Source organism: Stenella coeruleoalba (genome assembly GCF_951394435.1).
Source record: "Stenella coeruleoalba genome assembly, chromosome: 7".
NCBI classification, from domain to species: Eukaryota; Metazoa; Chordata; class Mammalia; order Artiodactyla; family Delphinidae; genus Stenella; species Stenella coeruleoalba.
The window spans coordinates 122,850,865-122,872,058 of record NC_137153.1 but is presented as its reverse complement, the minus strand read 5'-3'; the positions used below and the strand labels follow the sequence as shown (position 1 = coordinate 122,872,058).

At 56.8% G+C, this 21,194-nt stretch overlaps 1 protein-coding gene across 3 annotated transcripts in view; it reads right to left on the bottom strand.

Moving 5' to 3' along the window:
* CACNA1B (calcium voltage-gated channel subunit alpha1 B) overlaps positions 1-21,194 on the bottom strand; it is a gene marked incomplete at its 3' end in the record, with an annotated part of 192,444 nt that overhangs the window by 40,246 nt on the left and 131,004 nt on the right. For all 3 annotated transcript variants that reach the window (XM_079927741.1, XM_079927742.1, XM_079927743.1), the window contains exons 22-31: positions 19,756-19,885; positions 19,478-19,537; positions 17,038-17,144; positions 12,567-12,663; positions 11,208-11,368; positions 9,566-9,703; positions 8,631-8,832; positions 8,262-8,426; positions 7,837-7,947; positions 7,395-7,478 (exon numbers count right to left, since the gene is read on the bottom strand). In XM_079927741.1, the coding sequence (XP_079783867.1) occupies positions 7,395-7,478; positions 7,837-7,947; positions 8,262-8,426; positions 8,631-8,832; positions 9,566-9,703; positions 11,208-11,368; positions 12,567-12,663; positions 17,038-17,144; positions 19,478-19,537; positions 19,756-19,885 (1,255 nt within the window). The remainder of the gene's footprint in view (positions 1-7,394; positions 7,479-7,836; positions 7,948-8,261; positions 8,427-8,630; positions 8,833-9,565; positions 9,704-11,207; positions 11,369-12,566; positions 12,664-17,037; positions 17,145-19,477; positions 19,538-19,755; positions 19,886-21,194) is intronic.

The following is a 21,194-nucleotide window of genomic DNA, read 5'->3' as shown; positions in this document are numbered from 1 at the left end:
TGCACGGGCTCCACACAAGCTCGCTGACCAGGGCACACAAGAATCAGCGACGCTGGATGAGGGCCCAGCCCTCTGCTCCCTCCTGGGGCAGTGCCCCTCTTTCTACTCAGGCCAACCCCCCAGCCTGGTGCCCCCAGCCAGGCCCCCACGGAAGATACGCCCAGGAAGGACCCTACAGGAGACCTTGTCAGAGGCCACTGGGCAGAGCCGAGTCCGCTCGGTCTGCCGGTGGAGACAGAGCAGAAGGGACATGACTGTGCAGCAGAAACCATGGACTTTTCGGGGATCAGGTCCAAACTCACATCCTGCAAAACCTCCCCAATTCTGAGCCAGTCTCATCACTTACCTGCCTCTCACTCAGAAGCCCCTACCTCCTCTCTCAGCCCAAGGCCAGTTCCTGTGATCAGGTGGTCCCTGGGGGGCCCTCATAAGCCCCGGCTGGACCCCAGGAGCCGGGACAGTGCGTGAGAGGCCAGAGGGGCGGGTGCAGCTGGGCTCTGAGCACAGGAGGGCAGCGGCGAGGGGTGACAGGAAGCAGAAGGGAGGAGGACCGGAGCAAGCAAAGCCAGGAGTTTTAAGAACTATTTAAAGTCATGAAACCAACCGTTTCCTATACGTGATGTTTTCACGGATGGACATTTGCGTGTTATTTACAAATTGGGATGTTTGGGCGGCAGGCGCACAACATACAGACGGAGACATGGTTTTCGCATTGTATGTTGGTTGCGTGACGTGAGTCAGCAGGTAGGTGAGGGTAAATCAAGAACAGAAACAAAACAAAAGAGAAACTGAGTCACCAACACAAGCAAAACTCAAACTCCGAACACTTCACTGGAAATTTTTAGGATTTGGGTAAACTTTGCATATTTTGCTTGAAATGTACCGAATCAAAACACATGTTTGAAATCTGGAGGTTACGCAGACAGGGGCATCATTTGCATTTCTGTTGGTAATGCAAATCCAAAGATGACTCACAGACACTTATTTTTTTATTTCCAGGCAAAGAAATCAATGTCAGTTTTATGCTTGCTTAGAGTGCGTTCTCTACGTGACCCTGGTTAAGACTGTTGCTCTATGGTGATTTTTAAGTCGGGGGTGGGAACTGACACTCACATTTTTGCCTAAGGAAAAAAAAGTGCATCCACAAAGTAACACATGAAGTGACTACGATGGAGAAAGAAAAACAGACACCGAAACCCACAAGACGGCTTCCTTTCACCTTTCCTCCTCCAGGCAGGACAGGGTGAAGACCGCCCTCTGAAACCACTAGTGGCCGGGGCAGCTGAGCTTTCAGACCAAGCAGCTTCTCAGCCCTCCTGCCAGCCCTGCTGGGCGTCCAGGATCGGTGGTGGCTACCCTGGAGGTCTTGCTGGGATTAAGTTCTCGAACATCTGCAAGCCGCCCTCCCTTGAGTTTCCAGCAGCTGAGGGGCCTCTCTGTGGGGAGGTGCCCCTGGGAGACAGCGCCTCTGCGACATCCGCCGGGCACCCCTGCCTGCCCCACCTGTGGATGCCCTCCCAGCCGTCACCCCTCTGCCGAGGGGGCACACACACGCCCAAACCCCCAGGGCTGTGTCCTTGCAGTTGGGAGCCCAGTGTCAGGATGCCTTTGTCTGGGGCATAAAGACTCCTGTGCCCAAGGAGGCGGAGCGCCTAGGCAGAAACCACGCTGGGGAACTACTTCTGGGTGAGAAGAGGTGCACAGCGAAGGGGCAGCGCCCGGGCAATGCTGCAAGGCCAGCAGCCGGGGGAACAAATCACCGTGTTTTGTTGTTAAGATGGCAGCTTTCGGCTTTTTGCCTGGATTATTCAGATCACTGACTTTTCAAAATCATGAAACAACTCGCATAAACAAAGGAATGCGTGCAAGTCTATGTACACACGTATTTTAAATAAAGGCGATAAAAGGTCCATATATTCGTCATCCAGCCTAAACGGAACGTCGCCGTTGCTTCGGAAGCCCTGCGTGCCTCTCTTCCCCAGATGTAGTGACTATCCTTAATCCTTGTTAATAACTGCTGTTCTGCACTGTTTCACCTCTAACTCTTAAAACACGTTTATACTTGCCTGTTCTTAACTCTGTGACGGGATTAGACTACACGTGGCCCTCTTGGGCTCAGGCAAACCTGTGCTCTCACGCTGAGCAAACACCGCCTTGGGGAAGCATCCTCTCGATAAGGGTGCCATTCACTGTGTCAATAAACCACTTCTGCCGCTGCTGCTGCGAACAACGCTGCCATGAACATCCGTGTGAAAACGTCTCCAGGTTCCTCCGCCAGGCACCCTGGGCAGGCACACACGCCCGCCCCTCCAGCGAGGCCGAGCTGACCGACACCCAGCAGCAGTGTCCACATCCTCGCCTACAGCCGGCAGCCTCAGGGTTTCTGTTTGACAAACGCTGGGTGTGGAATGGCATCTCAGTGCCGTTTCACTTTGTGCTTCTTTGATTACAAGTAAGGTTGAGTATCTTTCTGTGGCCACTTGTGTTTTCTATTTTGGAAGATGCCCCACCGTACCTTCTGCTCCCAGAAGAGCCTTGCACGTTCTGGACGCTAACCTCCACCGCGAGCCTGGAAGGCCTCCGCCCTCCAGCCTTTTGCTCACTACATGCTGGCCTCACGCTCTTTTCCCCCATGGATCTCATCCCATCTCATCTTACAGGCTCACGATTCCTAGCCGTACGTCACTGGCCTGCGTCTCCTCCGGCTGCCCGCTGGACGACTCCTGGGAGGACAGCAGGACTGAACTCTAACATGGACAAGGTGCAGCCGGACCGTCCTCGGCAAACCTGTTCCTCACAATTCCCTCCCTTTTCAGTGAATGACAACCCACTTCTCCAAGCGCACAGACGACAAAGTATGATGCCATCCTTGCCTCATCTTTCACACCCACGTCCGACCCATCTGCAGCTCTACCTGGAAATTACACCCAGAACTTGACGATGTCTGACCACATCCCAGCTCCCAGCTCCTCTCCTGGCTCACAGCAGTAACGCTCGGCCGCACACACATCCTCCAAGGCCCACTGCCCCGTTGTCAGCACTTACATCTTTGTTTCTGAGAGCTTTCCCAGGCCAGGACACAATACCCAGGCCCTAACATTAATGAAGGGTGAACTGCTGAAAAAATAATTCTCTGGCCCCCTCCCCGCAGCAGCCTTCAACCCGCAGCAGACAGCGGCTGCTGGGAGAGCCCTGGGGTAGTAACGGTAGCTGACTTGATAGCGCCTTTCCTGGGCTGCCGGCCTCTCTGCTGGCTTCCAGGTGAACGACATGCACCACATTCTTGTCTCAGGGTCTGTTTCTGGGGGAACCCAGCTAAGACAGCCCTGACTGGTCTCACTGCCTCTGCCTGTGCCCTGCACAATATTCTCAACAAAGCTGCCAGGGCTGTGCTCTTAGATGCCAGGTCGTGCCACTCCTCTCCACAAAACCCTCCAAATCCTCCCATCTCACTCAAAAGAAAAGCCAAGGCTTACCGACTGCAAGGTCTTCACTGTGCAGCCCCAGCGTCCACCCTTTCTTCACCCCTGGTGGGGTCTCTGCACTCCCTGCCCCCCAGCTGGCACCTGCTCAGGTTCCTTGCGAGTCCAGACTTCCTGACCTGGGGTCGCCGTCTCAGTGGCACACAATCACGGCTCCCCAGTGTCTCACACCCCCTCTGCTTGGCCTTCTCCCTGGTCACTGTCTGACACCATGTGTCTTTCCCATTAGAATAAGCGGGGATTTTCATCTTTTGTCCCAGCACTTAGAATAGTGCTTAGCACATGACAGGCACTGCATAAACATTTTAACGCGTATACATGAAGGAATGTGATGCAAATATCCTTCCCCTGTTCATGGATTGGGCTTTCTCCTTTTAATACACAGAAATTTTATATTATACAATTTTTTTTCCAGTTATGGCTGGTGCTTTATATATATATTTTGCTTAACAAATCAGTCCTTATCTCAAGGTCTTAAAAATAATCTCTTGTATTTTCTTCTAAGAGCTTTAAAGTTTCTGTCTCTTATATTTAAGTCTTTTCCTCCATTTGCAGTACTTTTGTGAATGGTGCAAGCCAAGACCCAATTCCTCTTTCTCCTGTACTGATCATTAGCTACGCCCACAGACGGTCACACGCGAGTGGGCCTGAGTCCAGGCTCCTGGGCTACCCCACGCGGTCTAAAGTGCTACCGCTCTGCAGGAAGCCGCCGCCCTGGCGCGGCCCCAGGGGCACCTTCTTACTATTAGGCATCTTGGCTACTTGGGAGGCTTTGCTCTTCCTTATAAATTTTAGAAGCAGCTTTTGTCAAATTCCAAAACAAAGAGACAAACAAACAAAAAGAAAAACAAAATCATTGGTGTTTTTATTGAAATCGCATTGAATCTACAGATCAGTTGGGAGGAACTGTCATCTCTATGGCACCGACACTACTTACTAATTAACATCATGTATAACTCCATCTATTCAAGTCTCGTTTAGCATCTTCCAATAAAGCTTAGTAATTTTCCACAAAGAGGTCCTGCACGCGTACCTTGTCAGGTCTATTGTCAGGACTGCTGGCGCCGTAATGAAACGCGGCAAACTTACTTGAGCAATCTCACATTTAATCCATTTTAGATTACTCTGGATTTCATCCACAGACGGCTCGTCTTCATGGGCCATGTGCCACCCGCCCAGCAACAGCCCAGTGCACTGTGGAAGTGCTACATCCGGGGCCACACCTGGGCAAGCCTAGAGGGCGCCGTCACACGACGGCTGGCCTGGCCCCCACACCGCTCACCTCTGCGGCACCACTGTCTCTTCCTCAGCTCACCCCTCCCCAGCACATCATGGGATGATCACTAAATGTCGAGGAAAGCTCCAACCTGGTTATGGAGGACTGGCTTAATGCACTGGTGCAGGCCTCACCAGAGCCCCAGGCGGCGGCGGCCTGAAAGACGGCGGTGAGGCAGAGCTCTGGCGATGTGCCCCATCCGCCACAGTATGTGTGTGTGCGTGTGTGTGTGTGCGTGCGTGAAGTTGCTGGTGGTAAGGACCACAGGGTCCCAGGCAAAGGCTACAGCTTGGTCAGGCCTCTGGAGGGAACAAAGCTTGTGGCAGAGGCCACCTCTGGATGTGGGAATGGGCACCATGTGCAGGTCTAGGCATCACATGTTAACGTCCACCCCGGACACCTACAGCCGTAGGGACACGAAAACCCCATGCGCCTTAGGCTGTGTGGACAACAGATGTCAGCAAGCCTCTGTCTTCCCAGCCCCCGCTCACACGGCAGACCCACAAAGGCAGTGACTGTGACGGCTGGGATAAAGGCTGCGCCTGGCAAGGCTGATCCAGCCACGGCCACGACTGAACACCAGCTCGTAGTGAGCAGAGACCACCTTTAGGCCTCTACAGGGAACCACGTCTGGAGCTGTCACTCAGCCACTTGGTGGTAAGTTGCCTACCTGAGAACCTTCACCCAGAAGCAACAGTGATTTGTCTCAACGAGGATCACTCATATCTTGGGTGCGGGCCTGCCTCTGCTGATGCCCTAGCGTCAGAGATTTACCAACAGGGGATGCCACATGCCATCAACTCAGAGCAAGCGGAGGGCGGGCAAAGGAGCAGGAGACCCAGGACCCGCCGGCGTGTCACACTCCACATCGCTCAGGAGGTGTCGCTCTGATAAAATGCTGAGATGGCCTCTTACAGGCACAGAAAAGAGCTGGCCTGATGGGGCACCTCAGGGGGTTCAGGGTGCTGCACTTCAAGATGAACTGACGGCCAACAGACATACTGGGTGCCTGACCTGTAAACCGCATGGATCCAGGAAGCAAGGGGCCAAAGCGGAGGTGGCCCCTGTCACCATGACTCCAGCAGCCCGCTGGGACTTTGTGTCACCATCCCCACAAATTCAGGCTAGGCGCATCTCGGGGTCCTGACTCAAAGGGGCTGGAGACCACTTCCACTGTGGGACACAGGAAGGCCGTGGTGGCTCCTGTCGCTCTGGGTTCCCCAGAGTTTCCACGCTGGCCAGGGTGTGAAGGGCAGAGCTGCCCCTGCACAGGGGCAGGGAGAAGTCTGTCTGGAAATCAGGGGCTCCCGGGGCCTTTCTAGAGGTTCCTGGGACCAGTCTGAACTGTGCCTGGACCATCAGAGCAGCCAGAGCCACACAGGGAATGGCAAGCAGGGCCCGGGCCGCACAGCACAGAGGGCTGGGTCACCTGGCGAGACCAGCAACCAGAGCAGCAGAGGGCTGGCCAGAGGTGAGGGGACCCCGGCGATGACGCGAGTCCCCAGCACAGCAGCAGGTGCCCTGCTCCTCCTATCAACCCTCTCCTCCCAGAAGTCGTGAGCAGCACCACCCTGAAGACAGCAACGGGACCCGACATGAGGCGTGGGCAGAGCCAGGTTGAGCCAGGGCTGCGAGCAGATGCCCCCACCCTGCACGTGGCCCTTCACCCGCAGCAGCGCAGGCGGCCAGAGCTTGCTTCGCCTGCCCTTGGGGCGCTCGGGTGTCTGGGAATCGACACCCCGGGCACGGCCTTTAGCCGAGGACTGGTGGGCACAGAGGTAAGAACTCTGCAGCTCTGAGGTGTGACCCACCCTGTCTCCAGAGCCCCTGGGGGATGACGCAATTCACCGGCACCTCTGGTCCTTCTCTCCCCATCCACCTCCCCAAACCTCTCTCCGCGGGTTCTGCCTCAGAACACGTCCTAAGACATAACTTCTATAAGAACCTTCGCCTTGGTGTCTGTTCCTAGAGAATTCAACCTAAGAAAAATAAATGTGGTTTTTGCCATTTAGTTCTAACTTAACATGCTGTGCTGAAAGAATACCGCTTTATGACTCAGACTCTTTCAAATTTGTTGAGACAAGTTCATGTTCTAGCCCTCAGTCAGTTTTTAGATATAATCCATGTATTTTAGTAAGAATAAGAATCTCCAGCATGTGTACACACACACACACACACACACACACACACACACACACACACACACACCCCACGTATATGTAAAACAAACTTAATACTTTAAAATATTCTAAATTCTTACTGGTTTTAGTTTGTATCTTTTTGGCACCAGTTGTTAGATGTGCATGTATTAGATAAACACAAATTTAGGAGATCCTTATCTTCCTGGTCACTTGTTACCATGGAGCTTCCTGGTGATTCTCAGGCCACCAGCCTGGAAGACCTCCTGGGAACCAATTTCTTAGCCAAGAAAAAGCATTTGCCGAGAGGACACCCACCCTCCCCCCACCCAAACTCATCCCCGCACTCGCCTCTGGAGAGGAGCTTCCATCTCCAGAGCTCGTGGGGAATTCTGCTCCGAGGAGGCGCTAACGCCACCAGGGCCTGGAGGCTCAGTGAGGGAACACCTCTGGAAGGAAACCACTTGGGGCCCTGCAGGGGCAGGAGATGCTGCTTACCGCAATCTCTGTTACTAAAACATCAGTAATACTTCCCAACACGGTGACGAAGTCAAAGACGTTCCAGGCGTCTCTGAAATAGTTCTGGAGAGAAGGAAGGGCAGTTAGTGTGGAGCCGGTGAGGGCTCTGCCACACAAGGAGCTGCAGGAGGTGGCCTCTCGTCGAGAAGGCGGCGAGTGGACAGACGCACCGCCTCAGGTGGGAGTGCACGAGGCCACGCATCAGAGGGAAGGAGCCCGGCCCCACCCGCTCCCAGGAGCAGGGCGGGGGCAGAGGTGCGGGCAGCCCCCGGCAGCCCCCTCCCTGGGGCCCCTCCAGGGTCACATGTGTTGTGGGGGTTCAGGGAATCCCCAGCTCCAAACGGTGGGCCCCCGAAGGTCCCCTGAAGAGGGGGAGCCAGCATGCAGACACCTAAAGGCCAGGAGGGGCCAAGGCACGTACCAGCACCCCGAAGGCGATGATCTTGAGCGCGCACTCCATGGAGAACATGGACGTGAACACGATGTTCAGACACTTCAACATCAGCTCGTACTCGTAGGGCGCGTCATAGAACTGCCCGGGGAAGGGGCACCGTTGGCCCCAGGCCTGGCTGCCCTGAGACACCCCACGGGGCTCACGATGACCTCCTGTCACACATGCCTGCTGCACGAGGACCCCCTCCCGGTTCCCCTCGTCTCCCAGAACCTTCTCACGATCTCAGCCCACGACGACTGGGGGCCCAGGGTTGCGCGGGCACCCTGAGCTGACCAGCACTCGGGGCGACGCCCACTCCTGCACACACCCCAGGAGGAAGCCAACCCTCCGCCAGGCTGGAGTCGGGTTCCCGCCCCACAGGCACCGGGATCCACCACGCAGGCCCCACGCACCTTCATCATCAGCACCACAGTGTTCAGGGCTATCATAGCCATGATGAAATACTCGAAGGGTGGCGAGACCACGAACGTCCACGTCTTGTACTGGAACGACTGCTTGTTCTGGGGCATGTACCGCGTCAGGGGTTTGGCGCTGATGGCGAAGTCGATGCAAGCCCTCTGCACAGGAAGGAAGGAGCAGGGGGAGCTGGGACCCTGCGGAGCCCCTGCACACCCCCCGCCCTCATCCAGAAGGCCTCCTCTGGGCAGCCCTCCCTGCCCTGTGCTGGCCAGTGGCTCCCACGCAGAGGGGAGCCCAGGGGCCCTGCCTACACTGCCCAAGGAGAGCCCGCGAGGAGACGAAGTGGGAGGGGAGTCGCCTACCTCATTCTTCTCCAGGCTGCATTCAGACATGACCTTGTCCCCCTGCTCCTGGAAGGTGATGATGATCAAGGCCACAAAGATGTTGACGAAAAAGAAGGGGAAGACCACGAAGTAGACCACGTAGAAGATGGACAGCTCCATGCGGTACCCAGGGCTCGGGCCCTGCTCCTCATAGGTGGCGTCCACGGAGTGTTTCAGCACCCTGGGCCAAGAACCAGCGCCAAGCATCAGGGGAGCCCAGGAGGATACGACCCCGGGAAAGACGAGACCCGTGTCACAGGTGAGGCTTCTGCGGCTGAGCCCAGAGACGGTGCCATGTGCGGGCCAGGCCTGCTCCTCAGGAGGGCCATGGCTCCTGGCGGGGGCCTGTCTCGCCAGTAGGGTTTATACTCAGGGCTACTGGGGGAACCTCCTAGAGGATGCCTCAGTGTGCCTGAGGTCCCATCCCCTGGAGGAGAGGTGGGAGAGGTCCAGCAGTCCTGTGCTGCCCGGCTCTCTCCCACCTCACACCAGGTAACCTGCTCACACCCAGCTTCACCTGTCGCCAGAAAGCCTTGGGCTGAGCAGGGTCACCTGGAAGAGCATCGATCCTGTCTTCTGAAGGGTGGTCTTCTCAGCCCCAAAGGAAGCCCCTGGAACCCACGCATCCCTTGGACTCCCCTTAACTGCGGCCAGAGGCTAGCACAGGGAGACGCCAAGGGGCCCATCTTCCCTCCGGCCCCCAGCCACTAAACAAGGGTTTTCAGGAGGTCACGGTGCTGTGCTCTTGGCTAATCTCCTGCTCCCCGGGCTGCCCACCCTCGAAGGGCAGGACCACGTCTCACCCGGTAAGTACAAGAGCCCGGGGGGTGTTTGCTTAGTGACGGACGCAGAGTCTACGCTCCCCACTCTGGCTGCCCCTCTGCTCTAGCCTGACCAGCCAGGGGGGCACTCACATGGGCCACCCTTCCCCCGTGGACACTGTGAACAGGGTCAGCAGGGCCCAGAGCACGTTGTCGTAGTGGAAGTCGTATTTCTTCCACTGCCGCGGCTGAGCCTCCACCTCCTCCTTCTCATAATCCAAGTACTGGCCCCTGGGAGCGGGAACACAGAGGAAGTCAGAGGTCAGAGACGAAGGGTCCGAATAAGCCCCTGTGTCTGCGGTCAACTGAACTTTGAAAAGGGTCATCCATTCAGTGCAGAAAGAACCGTCTTTTCAACAGGTGGTGCTGAAAGCACTGGGTATCTACGGGTCAGAAAATGAATGTGGACCCCGCCTCACTCCATGTATACAAATTAGCTCAAAGTGGATCAAAGACCTAAATGTAAGAGCTAATACTATAAGACTCTTAGAAGAAAGCACAGGGGGGCTCAGAACAGATAAATTGGACTTCATCAAAACTGAAAGCTTTTTTTGTGCTTCAAAGGACATCATCCACACACAGAATGGGACAAAATATTGAAAATCATCTATCTGACAAGGGACTCGTATCAGGGCTATATTAAGAACAATTACAATCGGTTATAAAAAGGACGGGGCTTCCCTGGTGGCGCAGAGGTTGAGAGTCCGCCTGCCGATGCAGGGGACATGGGTTCGTGCCCCGGTCCGGGAGGATCCCACATGCCGCGGAGCGGCTGGGCCCGTGAGCCATGGCCGCTGAGCCTGCGCGCCCGGAGCCTGTGCTCCGCAACAGGAGAGGCCGCAACAGTGAGAGGACCGCGTACCGCAAAAAAAAAAAAAAAAAAAAAAAAAAAAAATGGGTAAAAGATCTGAATAGACATTTTTGCAAAGAAGACCCACAAATGGTCAATATGCACATGAAAAGAGGCTCCATGTCTGAACCATCAGGAAACGCAAATCAAACCACATGAGACACCACTTCACACCCACTAGCACGGCTGTAATTATATTTTTAAAAAGGAAATAACAAGTATTGGCAAGGACGTGGAGAAATCGCAACTCCCAGACACTGCTGGTGGGAACACAAAATCGTTCAGCCACTTTGGAAAACAGTCTGGCAGTTCCTGAAACTGATAAAGAGAATCATCATGTGACCCAGCAATCTCACTTCTGCGTTCATACTCGAGAGAAATGGAAACACCTATCCACAGAAAAAGCTGTACACGTGTTCAAAGCAGCAGTAATCACAACGGCCAAAAGGTCCACCAGCAGATAACTGGCTCAGTACAATGAGGGGTAACTTAAGAAGGAATAAACATCTGGCCATTAAAGGGGACGAAGTACCGCACAGGCCACAGCACTAGTGGTAGAAGCTGGACACACAAGACCCCAGATCACAGGATTCCATTACGTGATGTGTCCAGGACGGCATCCACACAGCACCACCCTCCCCCTCGCTCCTCCCGGAAGGCGCCTCTCCTGTCTGCTCTGCTGGGGCCCAAGGCCTCAGGGGGGACGGGGAAGTGCCTCCAACCCCGGGGCGGCCCTCTGACCTCAGGGCCCAGCCTGGATCGCGAGGGCCGACGGGACGCCCGGCAGTGGCCACGCGGAGCTCCCTGAGGTGTGCGGGCAGCAAGGGCCCGTCCTGCCGGGGAGGCGCGGCGCTGGGGACAGAGGAGCCGCCCTGCCCGGTTTACCTGCAGTCCCGCTCCAGCTCCTTGGACTCGTCGGTGCAGTAGAAAAACTTCCCCTTGAAGAGCTGCACCGCGATGACGGCAAATATGAACATGAAGAGCATGTAGACAATCAAGATGTTGAGGACGTTCTTCAGGGAGTTTACCACACAGTCAAACACAGCCTGCGGGAGGGCGGAGCCGTGAGGGGCGGGGCCCAGGCCCGGGACCACCGCAAGGGTCTGGACCGGGACCGGCGGCCTTGTGTGAGAAGCTGCCTGTGCCGTCCTCCTCCAGAAGGGTGATCCTGGACTGGACGGGGTGCGCAGGAGGTGCTAGAAAAGGTGCTGCGGGCAGGGGGGCCAGATGCCGAGGGGAACCTGGGGCTGGGGCTGGGGTCGGGCCTCTCTGCCAGGCCACGGGCTGGCGCGGAGGGAAGGGGCAGGGCCGGGCTGAGGACCATGCCTGGCCCCTGCCTATTGGTGGGAAGTGGGATGGGGGAGTGGTGATGCGGAGGCCAGCTCAGGACAGGGACTTGGGGCATGTCCGTGAACCAGAGGAGACTCCCGTCCGTTAGCACTGCCCGGGCCGCCTGTCAGGGGCTCTCACTGTTCTCCAGTGAGCCTTTCCCTGCTGCCCTGGCCCCGGTTCCGGCTGGCTGTGCACAAAGGCAGATCCACGACCATCTCCCGAGACCCCATCTGGCACACTCCAGACACAAGCAGCTGCCTTGGCAGCGCAGACCCTGCCCACCCCCCCCGGAGCCTCCATCACCCCCAGAGCCACTCCTTCACACGCGGCTCTAAGCAAACTGCCTGCCGTAACCCCCCATCGCTTAGGGTCTCCACGGCCCGCCTGTCCAAGCTGCTCCGAACGCGACTGCACACAGTCTTGGAGGATTGAGTGAGTTTAGATACCAGCTCAGCAACTATTAGATTGTAGCACAATTCTAAAGCCGCACCCATGCTTCCGGGAACCCCGCCCTCCCCGCATCTCCCTGTGAGCCCACCTCCCTCTCTCCGCAGCCCCTCCCCCTGCACTCCAGCTGCTGATGAAACCCGCTGTCCCATCGGGCACCCCTGGGTTGAGGAAGAGGAGCCTTACAGGACACTGCGGAGAATGAGCCCCTCGGGGAGGGTCACAGAGCCGAGAGCCCACCCCACGCACGCGACACAGGGCCTCCCCTCAGCCCTGCTCATCTTCACCCCACGCGGGAAGCTGCAGGGGACCAGGCCAGTTACACATGTGCACCCCACAACGCACACCTACATGTACACGTGTGCACATGCACGCACACACGCACAATCTACATGTGCATGTGTGCCCACACGCACACATGAGCACACACACACACACACCCACGGCCCCGCTCCAGACTCGCACCTTGAGCTTGGGCAGCCGCTTGATGGTCTTGAGCGGCCGCAGCACACGCAGGACCCTCAGGGACTTGATGGTGTTGATGTCTTTCCCTTTGGAGCCTCTAGAAGGAGAAGCCACCCATGTAGACAGGCAGGGTGCACACCTGTGCCCAGAGGACCTGGGACAGGGCAGCCTCGGCCCTGCAGGCACCACAAGCCAGTGCATCTCCCCCTACGGGCTGCCTGCCAAGGTGTCCTCAGAGTGGACAAGGGCCGGGGCCAGGTCAGCAGCACCTGGTGTCCAGGGAGAGCTGAGCTTCTGGATGGGAAGAGCCCCTCCCCGCCGGGCCATGTCGTTCAGCACTCCCACCCACAGTGGGAACACCAGCTTCCTCCAGACACCATGCTGAGACCCCCAGTGGGAATAAAGTGGGGAGGCCACGCCAGGACTGCAGCCCCAGCCGGGGCTGGGCTTTGATGGAAAAGGCGTCACAGGTCAGATCTGATGGCCGTGTCCTTGGTGTGGTTTCCTGGCTTTGAAGGCTTTTGAGAGTTCAGTCTGAGACTCCCTATGGAAATTTGTAACAAAGCAGCCTTAAGAAGAACTCAAATGATCAGTCACTCTTCTTGCTGCACTTATACAAATAATCAGGCCAAGTTTAATACAGACAAATTAGTTTTACTGTGATTATCTTTGGTAAAAAAGTGGGGGTATTGTAGAGAAAAAAAAATATGTTTGTCCCTTTAGAGATATTAGATTCTAATCCTAATAATTATGTTTACGGTTTTGCTATGTACCTGTAAACTGGGCTGGATCCTGAATTCTTCCAGTTTCCTCAAATATCTGGCTATGACTCACCAAACTAACGTTTCCAATCTTCTCCCACCTCTCTGATTTGAAATCAGTCAGAACAAAGATTGCCCTGAAATCTCCTTGGAAGGGACAGCACCAGGTCCTCCTCACTACCCAGACGGCAGTAAACTTCAGGGACTTGCACCTTGGATAAACATTTCACAGCTGAGGAAGCCCCAGCATTCCCTTCTCTGGTCTGATCCCCTACACTGGTCTCTCAAGCCCTGGAGCAGAGAGGGGCAGCGGGCCACAGAGGGCCCCTGGCAGAGCCTCCCGCAGGCCAAGCCCCCGCTGGTTTCAGCAGGCTCCGTGCTGGACAGCTCCCAGGTCCCCAGCACCGGGAAGCTGGGGCGGCCTCAGTTCTGCTGCCCTGCCCCGGGCTCCGCACGGCCAGGCTGGCTGAGGCGAGGACCAGCTCCCTCCGTGCTGCCCCCCACTCACCTCACCTCACCTGCCACCCACATGTCACAGAGAAAATCCATTTCCGAGCCTCCCTCAGGGATGAGGCCACCTCCCCGCCTGCCCTTCCCCTCCCCCTCCCTCTGTGGGAACCCAGAGCCTCAGCCATCCTTCAAAACAAAACCAAAACACCCCATCTCATCCTGTACAAACGCTGGCGACCTCCGAATCAAACTGAGAGGAAGAAAAGTAGCCGACATGGACACAGACTGCTTCGGCCCAAGACGACAGATCACGATTTACACTTCAATCGTGAAACTCTCCTTTTCCAATGGGGTTGGCCTTTCAGACTGCTGGATTCGCCACCAAGGATTCCGACCTAGCCCGACTATCTAGCTCAGATTTGTCTCCACTCACTAGGAGGCCCCACCAGCAGCACCCATCTCTGCAAGGCATTTAGGAAGGCTCTTTATTTCAGGGGAGGGGATTCTAGTCCCACATACACTAAAAACCTGACTGACCCCTGGCTTAAATGGGTAAACGCAGCAAACGCTGTGAATAAATCCATCACTCGGTTTCAAGTAAATACGCACAAGGAGTTAGGTTAGGAGTAAATATGCACAAGATATAATCAGAAACCTCTCCATAACTCTTGAAGACACTGCAGATTCCCCTGCAAAAATCCTTAGACTCTCTGGCCAAAGTTGGTCCTAATAATGGGATAGCCCTTGGCTATCTTTAACTGAGCAAGTTGTCTATGCTGTGGCCAACACCACCTACAGTACCGGGATTGGCACTTCCTGGGAGGCTGAAAATCAGTTACGTGAGATCACTGAGCCAGCTACTAGGCTCAAATGTGTGACTGCTTCATGGGGTTTTTCTTTGATTGGTTTGGGTCTTGGGGACCATGGCTCCAAAGTACACTTCAAACATTAGGAATTATCCTGCTTATAATGCCCTTGATGTGTTTGTGTTTGTCATATTCTTTCAAAAACTTTAAATACACGTTTGTAGCTGATAACCCCTAAGTAAACGGTCTCCATTCTGACTGGAATGTCAGAAAAGCAGCAAAGGAAATGACCACCATAAGGGTTATGAACCTGGAACTACGATCTGTGACTGTCACAGGGGTTAAGCAAACACATCATGATCTATGGATCCCACATCAAAGATCAAAGCTGCAAAACATTACACAGCAGGAGCTAAGAGTGGTGCCAATGCCTGTGAATAAAAAATATTGCTGCCACATCAGTAAACAAAGGATGTTGCAGCCATCAAGCCACCACATTACAGCCACAGATGGTGAGCCCTGTGGGAGCTCAGGATGGAGGCAGGATGCCCCCCCACCTAGCTGTCAGCCACCCCCCTCCCCACGGGGCACCTCAGGAGACTCAGGATGAGAAGCCCAGGATACTGGCCCAGGTAGCTGAGGTACATATCAAAGGAATGATTCAATGAGCCCAGACTCTTGCATTTCCCATATAAAGAAAAGCACTAAATCCCTTAACTTGAGATGCCTGGTTTTCTTTAGTTAACAGTAATCTTTTGATATTACGACTACCTGGGCTCTGTTGCAAAAACTCCTGTATATCCTGGCTCCCCCCTGCCTCTTTGGAGCCGTCCCGCAGAGTTGTCTGAGATGCTGTGTCCCGGGCTTAAGTCCTCAGTTTTGTCCGCCAAATAAAATGTAACTCTCAACTTCTAGGTTGTGAATGTTTTTTTAGTCAACACACCTAAAATTCTGATCACATCTCTCAGTTGGGCTGACACTTTGACAAGAAGGGGAGAATTGTTAAAAAAAAAAAAAAAAAAGAGGAGGGGGAGAGGGAGGGAGAGGAGAAAGAGGAAAAGGAAGAAAAAGGAGAAGAAGGAAAAATGAAAAGAAACAACAGGCCCAAAGTGGAGCCACTTGTCCCCAGGACAGCGAACCAGGACTGAATTGCAGTTTCAGCCTCTCCCAGGAATGGAATTTCTGGACTTTCCTGGTCAGCACCAGTGAGGTAACCTTGCCTGAAACAATCCTTTCTTTTCTTTTGTTAATAACCTTGTCTGGCTCCCTTTCTATAAAGGCCTTCAATTTTGTACAGCCTCCATCGTGTACAGCCTTTCTACTTACTGGATGGGATAATGCCTGTTTCATGAATCACTGAATAAACCCAATTAGACCTTCAGATTTACTCAGCTGAATTTTGTTTTATAACAATAGAGGGTCGGAGATGCTGGGCATTTCAGGGAGGCGTTGTGGAAAGGAAAGAGCAAGAAAGCCCTGTTTCCAGGAGAGACACGTGGGAAAGTGTCTCAGGATAGCCAACATCCTGGCCGCCAAGGTCACACAGCTCCCACCCCGAGCGGGCACTGCCCTCAGGCCCAGGCGCCCCGCCCCCAGCCCTCAGTCAGGATTCCCTGCTCACCAAAGGGGGGGCCACGCCCAGCTCCAGCCCCCAACCCGGCCCCCAGAGGTGAGGCGGGGACGTGTGGCCCTGGGGACATGGCTCCGGGCAGCATGCAGCCCAGACGGTGGCGGGAAATGAGCGGAGGTGAGGCATGGTGATGAAGCGGCCCACGAGGGGCCGCAGCGTGCTGTGATGTGCGGCAGTGTGAGGGGACAGAGGGAAGGCATTACCCCATGAAGCTCCTGGCGAGAGTCCAGCAACAGGAGACAAAGAGAAGAGAGTCAGTGAGGAGGCCTCCCTGTGGGCTCAGGGATGAGCCCATCCCTCTGTATCTGTGTCCATCGAGGGTCTTACTTATCTCTGGATCTCCCCCCACCACCTCCGCCAGGTCTCCCCCCTGCTCCACCCGAGCACCCAACGCCTGCCTCACGCCCGCCACTGCGTAGGGTCTGAGGGAGCCAATCCAGGCCCGGCCACAACAGGGCTGAGTGTCGCTCACTAGGGAGCCACAGAAAATGGCGGGGCACCCCGACGGCGGAGACCCCCAGCTGCACCCACCCACTGGCTGACCAAGCAGGGCAGCCGCGTCCGGGCACGGAAAGGTTCCTGAAGGACCCAAGAGGCAGACACCATAAGCAGAGGCCTGCCTACCCAACTTCAGAGCCATGGGGTGCGTCAGGCACAGACGAGCCTTGAGGTCCTCCCAGCCCCACAGCCCAGCCCCAGGCACAGAGGGACTGACTAGAGACGGCCATGGAGGCCAATGGACCCCTTCCTCCTTCACCCCCCACACTCATCACGGCTCTGAGGACTGCAGCCCAGCAAGAGTCAGAGCAGACCTGGGTACTTACGAGAAGGCAAATGCCACCAGGGCCCCACTGACCACAACGAAGTCCAGAATATTCCAGAGGTCCCGGAAGTACGCACCAGGGTGCAGCAGCAGTCCCAAATCGATCATCTTTAGGGGAACAACACACTTTAATGAACAGAATATCTCAGAAAAGAAAGGCAGAGCCAGAGCCCAGAGACGTGGTTAGGGGAAGGGTGCCACTTCATGTCACGTACCATCGGGGAGGGGACACAGCCCTGATTATGCCTATCATGAAAGGGGACCCGGCTATGGTGACATCCTGTCAGGGGAAGGGGTCACGGCTCAGGTCATGCCTGTCAGGGAAGGGGTCACATCTCAGGTCAATTCCTGTCAGGGGAGGGGACACGGCTCAGGTCACATCTTGTCAGGGAAGGGGTCACGGGTCAGGTCAGTTCCTGTCAGGGAAGGGGTCAGAGCTCAGGTCAATTCCTGTCAGGGGAAGGGGACACGGCTCAGGTCACGTCCTGTCAGGGGAAGGGGTCACGGCTCAGGTCACACCTGTCAGGGAAGGGGTTACAGCTCAGGTCAATTCCTGTCAGGGAAGGGGTCACGGCTCAGGTCAATTCCTGTCAGGGGAGGGGTCACGGTTCAGGTCAATTCCTGTCAGGGAAAGGGTCACAGCTCAGGTCAATTCCTGTCAGGGGAAGGGGTCATGGCTCAGGTCACGCCTGTCAGGGGAGGGGTCACAGCTCAGGTCAATTCCTGTCAGGGGAGGGGACACGGCTCAGGTCACGCCTGTCAGGAAAAGGGGTCACGGCTCAGGTCACATCCTGTCAGGGGAAGGGGTCATGGCTCAGGTCACGCCTGTCAGGGAAGGGGTCACATCTCAGGTCAATTCCTGTCAGGGGAGGGGACACGGCTCAGGTCACATCTTGTCAGGGAAGGGGTCACGGCTCAGGTCAATTCCTGTCAGGGAAGGGGTCAGAGCTCAGGTCAATTCCTGTCAGGGGAAGGGGACACGGCTCAGGTCACGTCCTGTCAGGGGAAGGGGTCACGGCTCAGGTCAGTTCCTGTCAGGGGAGGGGACACGGCTCAGGTCACACCTGTCAGCGAAGGGGTTACGGCTCAGGTCAATTCCTGTCAGGGAAGGGGTCACGGCTCAGGTCAATTCCTGTCAGGGGAGGGGTCACGGCTCAGGTCAATTCCTGTCAGGGAAGGGGTCACGGCTCAGGTCAATTCCTGTCAGGGGAAGGGGTCACGGCTCAGGTCAATTCCTGTCAGGGAAGGGGTCACGGCTCAGGTCAATTCCTGTCAGGGGAGGGGTCACGGCTCAGGTCAATTCCTGTCAGGGAAGGGGTCACGGCTCAGGTCAATTCCTGTCAGGGAAAGGGTCACGGCTCAGGTCAATTCCTGTCAGGGGAAGGGGTCACGGCTCAGGTCAATTCCTGTCAGGGAAGGGATCACGGTTCAGGTCAATTCCTGTCAGGGAAAGGGTCACAGCTCAGGTCTATTCCTGTCAGGGAAGGGGTCACGGCTCAGGTCTATTCCTGTCAGGGGAGGGGTCACAGCTCAGGTAATGGCCTCTTAGAGCCTCAACGGGTGTTTGGATCTCCATGCCTTTTACCCAACGGCCCTGCATGGTCATGACTGGCTGAGATCCTCCCTGGGCCCCCCGCTCCTGTGGAGCCTGAGTCTCTCCTCCGTCGCTGGGCTGCAGGCACGTGCCGCCCGGAGCACGCCGCCTGCCAGACCCTCGGAGTGTCAGCCCCAGGCGGCAAGAGGAGGAGCTGCTGGATTCTGCCCCTCCTGCAGCGGCACCTTAACGTCTCTGGTCGTAAAATGAAACGACAACGCCTCCCCCAGGAATTTGGGAGAGCATTGAAGCGAGGGCTCGCGTACACAGAAGCCACCCTGAGTCAGCACGTGGGCGCCCCCCGCCCCAGCAGCGGCGCCGCCCGCGCACCTGTGTGGAAAGCACAGGCCACTTGGCAACCCCTAGAGGAGGAACGAGGGTCACAACAACAACACGGCCGTTCTCCACCTAGGATCAAACACTAGGGAGTCCTCTACACCCACCTGCCGCGACCTTTGGGCCTTGAGGCCACCGCCCTGTCCCTGCTCTCCTTCCTCCAGCCGAGGGCCCGGCCTCCCACTCTGCTGAGACTGCCCTGCACAGGCTGGGCTCACGCCGCACAGCAAGGGAAGCCTGTCCCCCTCAGCGAGAAGGGTCTCCGTTAGCAGGCAGTGGAGACCACGGCCAGCGCCTGCGGGCTCTCCTAAGGCTGACGTGATGCTGTGGCGAGTCCTTAACAAACGTGGCCCTGTGTCTCCACGAGACACAACCTCTGCCTGCGGGCTCATGTGCCCTCACGTCACCACACGTGCGTGCACGCCCAGGGCACACTTGCCACGTGCCTCCATCCCAGTCACGAGGGGGACGAGCAGAGCCCCGCGGCCACCAGGGCAGCCACACATCTCACCTTTATCACCATCTCAAAGGTGAAGACGCCTGTGAAGATGTAGTCCATGTACTTCAGCACCTGGAACCAAAAGGAAAGGCTTTTCTCAAAGGCGAGGCCGGAAGCTCGAGCGGGGGCAGGAGCCTGAACGACAACGCATCAGCCTGGGGCCTGTGGGCAAGGGTCTGGGGAGGAGAGGGCAGGCCAGCGACCCCTGAAGCGGCAGCCCTCCCTCCCATGCCGGGCACGCCCCGCTCTTCTGTGTCCCAGCCCCCCCGCGGCCCGACGGCAGCACTCACGTTGTTCCTGGGCGAGTCTGTCTGCACAGGGTCCTCAGCGGCCAGGGCGATGCTGCTCAGGGCAATGACCACGAGGATGCTCATCTCGAAGTACCGCATGGTCACGATGTAATGGCAGAAGCGGCGGAGCCTGAAAGGCAAAGCACGGGTCACCTAAGGCCCACGGAGGGCTGGGCTGGGTCCTCTCCGTAGGGAGAACTGAGCTCTGGGAAGTGTCCCTGTGGTCAGGAGATAGCAGCCAGGTGACTGATGGGGACCAGATTCCTGGGAAGGTAGGTGGCGGGAAGGCTGCAGAAACCCTGGGCAGGGCCAGCCCACCACGGCTTGCAGGCCAAGTTGGTCCGTTCGCTACATGAAGTTCCACTGGGGCCCAGCCAGGCCTGCTCGTCTACCTCCTGTGGGGCTGCTGTGCCCTGGACGGGCTTCCAGCTCTGCTGTGGGTGGGGGAAGAGGCCGAGTACCAACAGTCCCGTGGAGAGCAGGTGCCTCTCGAGCCCCAGTGCTGGGTGCGGTGCCCCCGTCGGAGCCGCCAGAGCTGCGTGTGTGCACCTGCCCGCCTCCACCCACCACTATTCTGCTCCGTTCAGGCACATTCTGGGCTGGGACACAGTGGCGAACAAGACACCAGTAAACATAAAGCAACAGGAGATGCTCAGGTGTTGACACACACTACGACTCAGCAGGAGACGGTGACCAGGAGGCCAGCAAAGGCCCAGCAGGGGGAGAGTGAAGCCGATCCTGGGGGACGAGCGCACGAGGCAGACGTCGCTCCTGCCACCCCGAGGCACGTGCTCACGGGGGCCCCCCTCCTGCCTCTGCTGGCTCAACCGCTGCCCACCAGCCCGTCCAACCTGCTCCTCTCGCCAACGCGGAGTGTTCCCAAGGGCACCCACGTCTCTCTGTCCCTGGAAGGGACTGGACTTTATGCCTGTCTCCTCCTCACCCCGACCACCGGTGTCCAGCTCCAGCCCACACACTCCCTGGAGCCGCCCTTCCCAGGCCCCCGAGGGACCTGCTGGCACTCCTCCCTCCTAATTGAGACGCTTTTCCTTCCACTTCCCCGACGCTCCCTCTCGGGCCCTCTTCCATCCCAGCCCCCTTCCTTCTAATCAGCAGCTGCCGCTCCATCTTGTGGCTGAGTTTCCACCCTCGCTCAGATCCCCAAGCCCCCCGGCCATGTGCCACCTGCCAGCTGCCCCGGGCTCCACAGGGTCTGTGCTCACCACCCCCAGCTTGGCCGGGCCCCCAGCCGTCAAGCAGAAACCCTGGCTGCCATCCTTCACATCTCCATCCCCTTCCACATCGAATTTGCCATCAAATCCTGCAGATCCTGCCTCCAAAAGTTCTCCCCAAGCATTTCGCTCCCAAACCTCTCCGCTCCGGCTGCCCTCAGCAAATCACCAGCAACTCTTCCTGAAAACCGCGGCCACCTACTAACC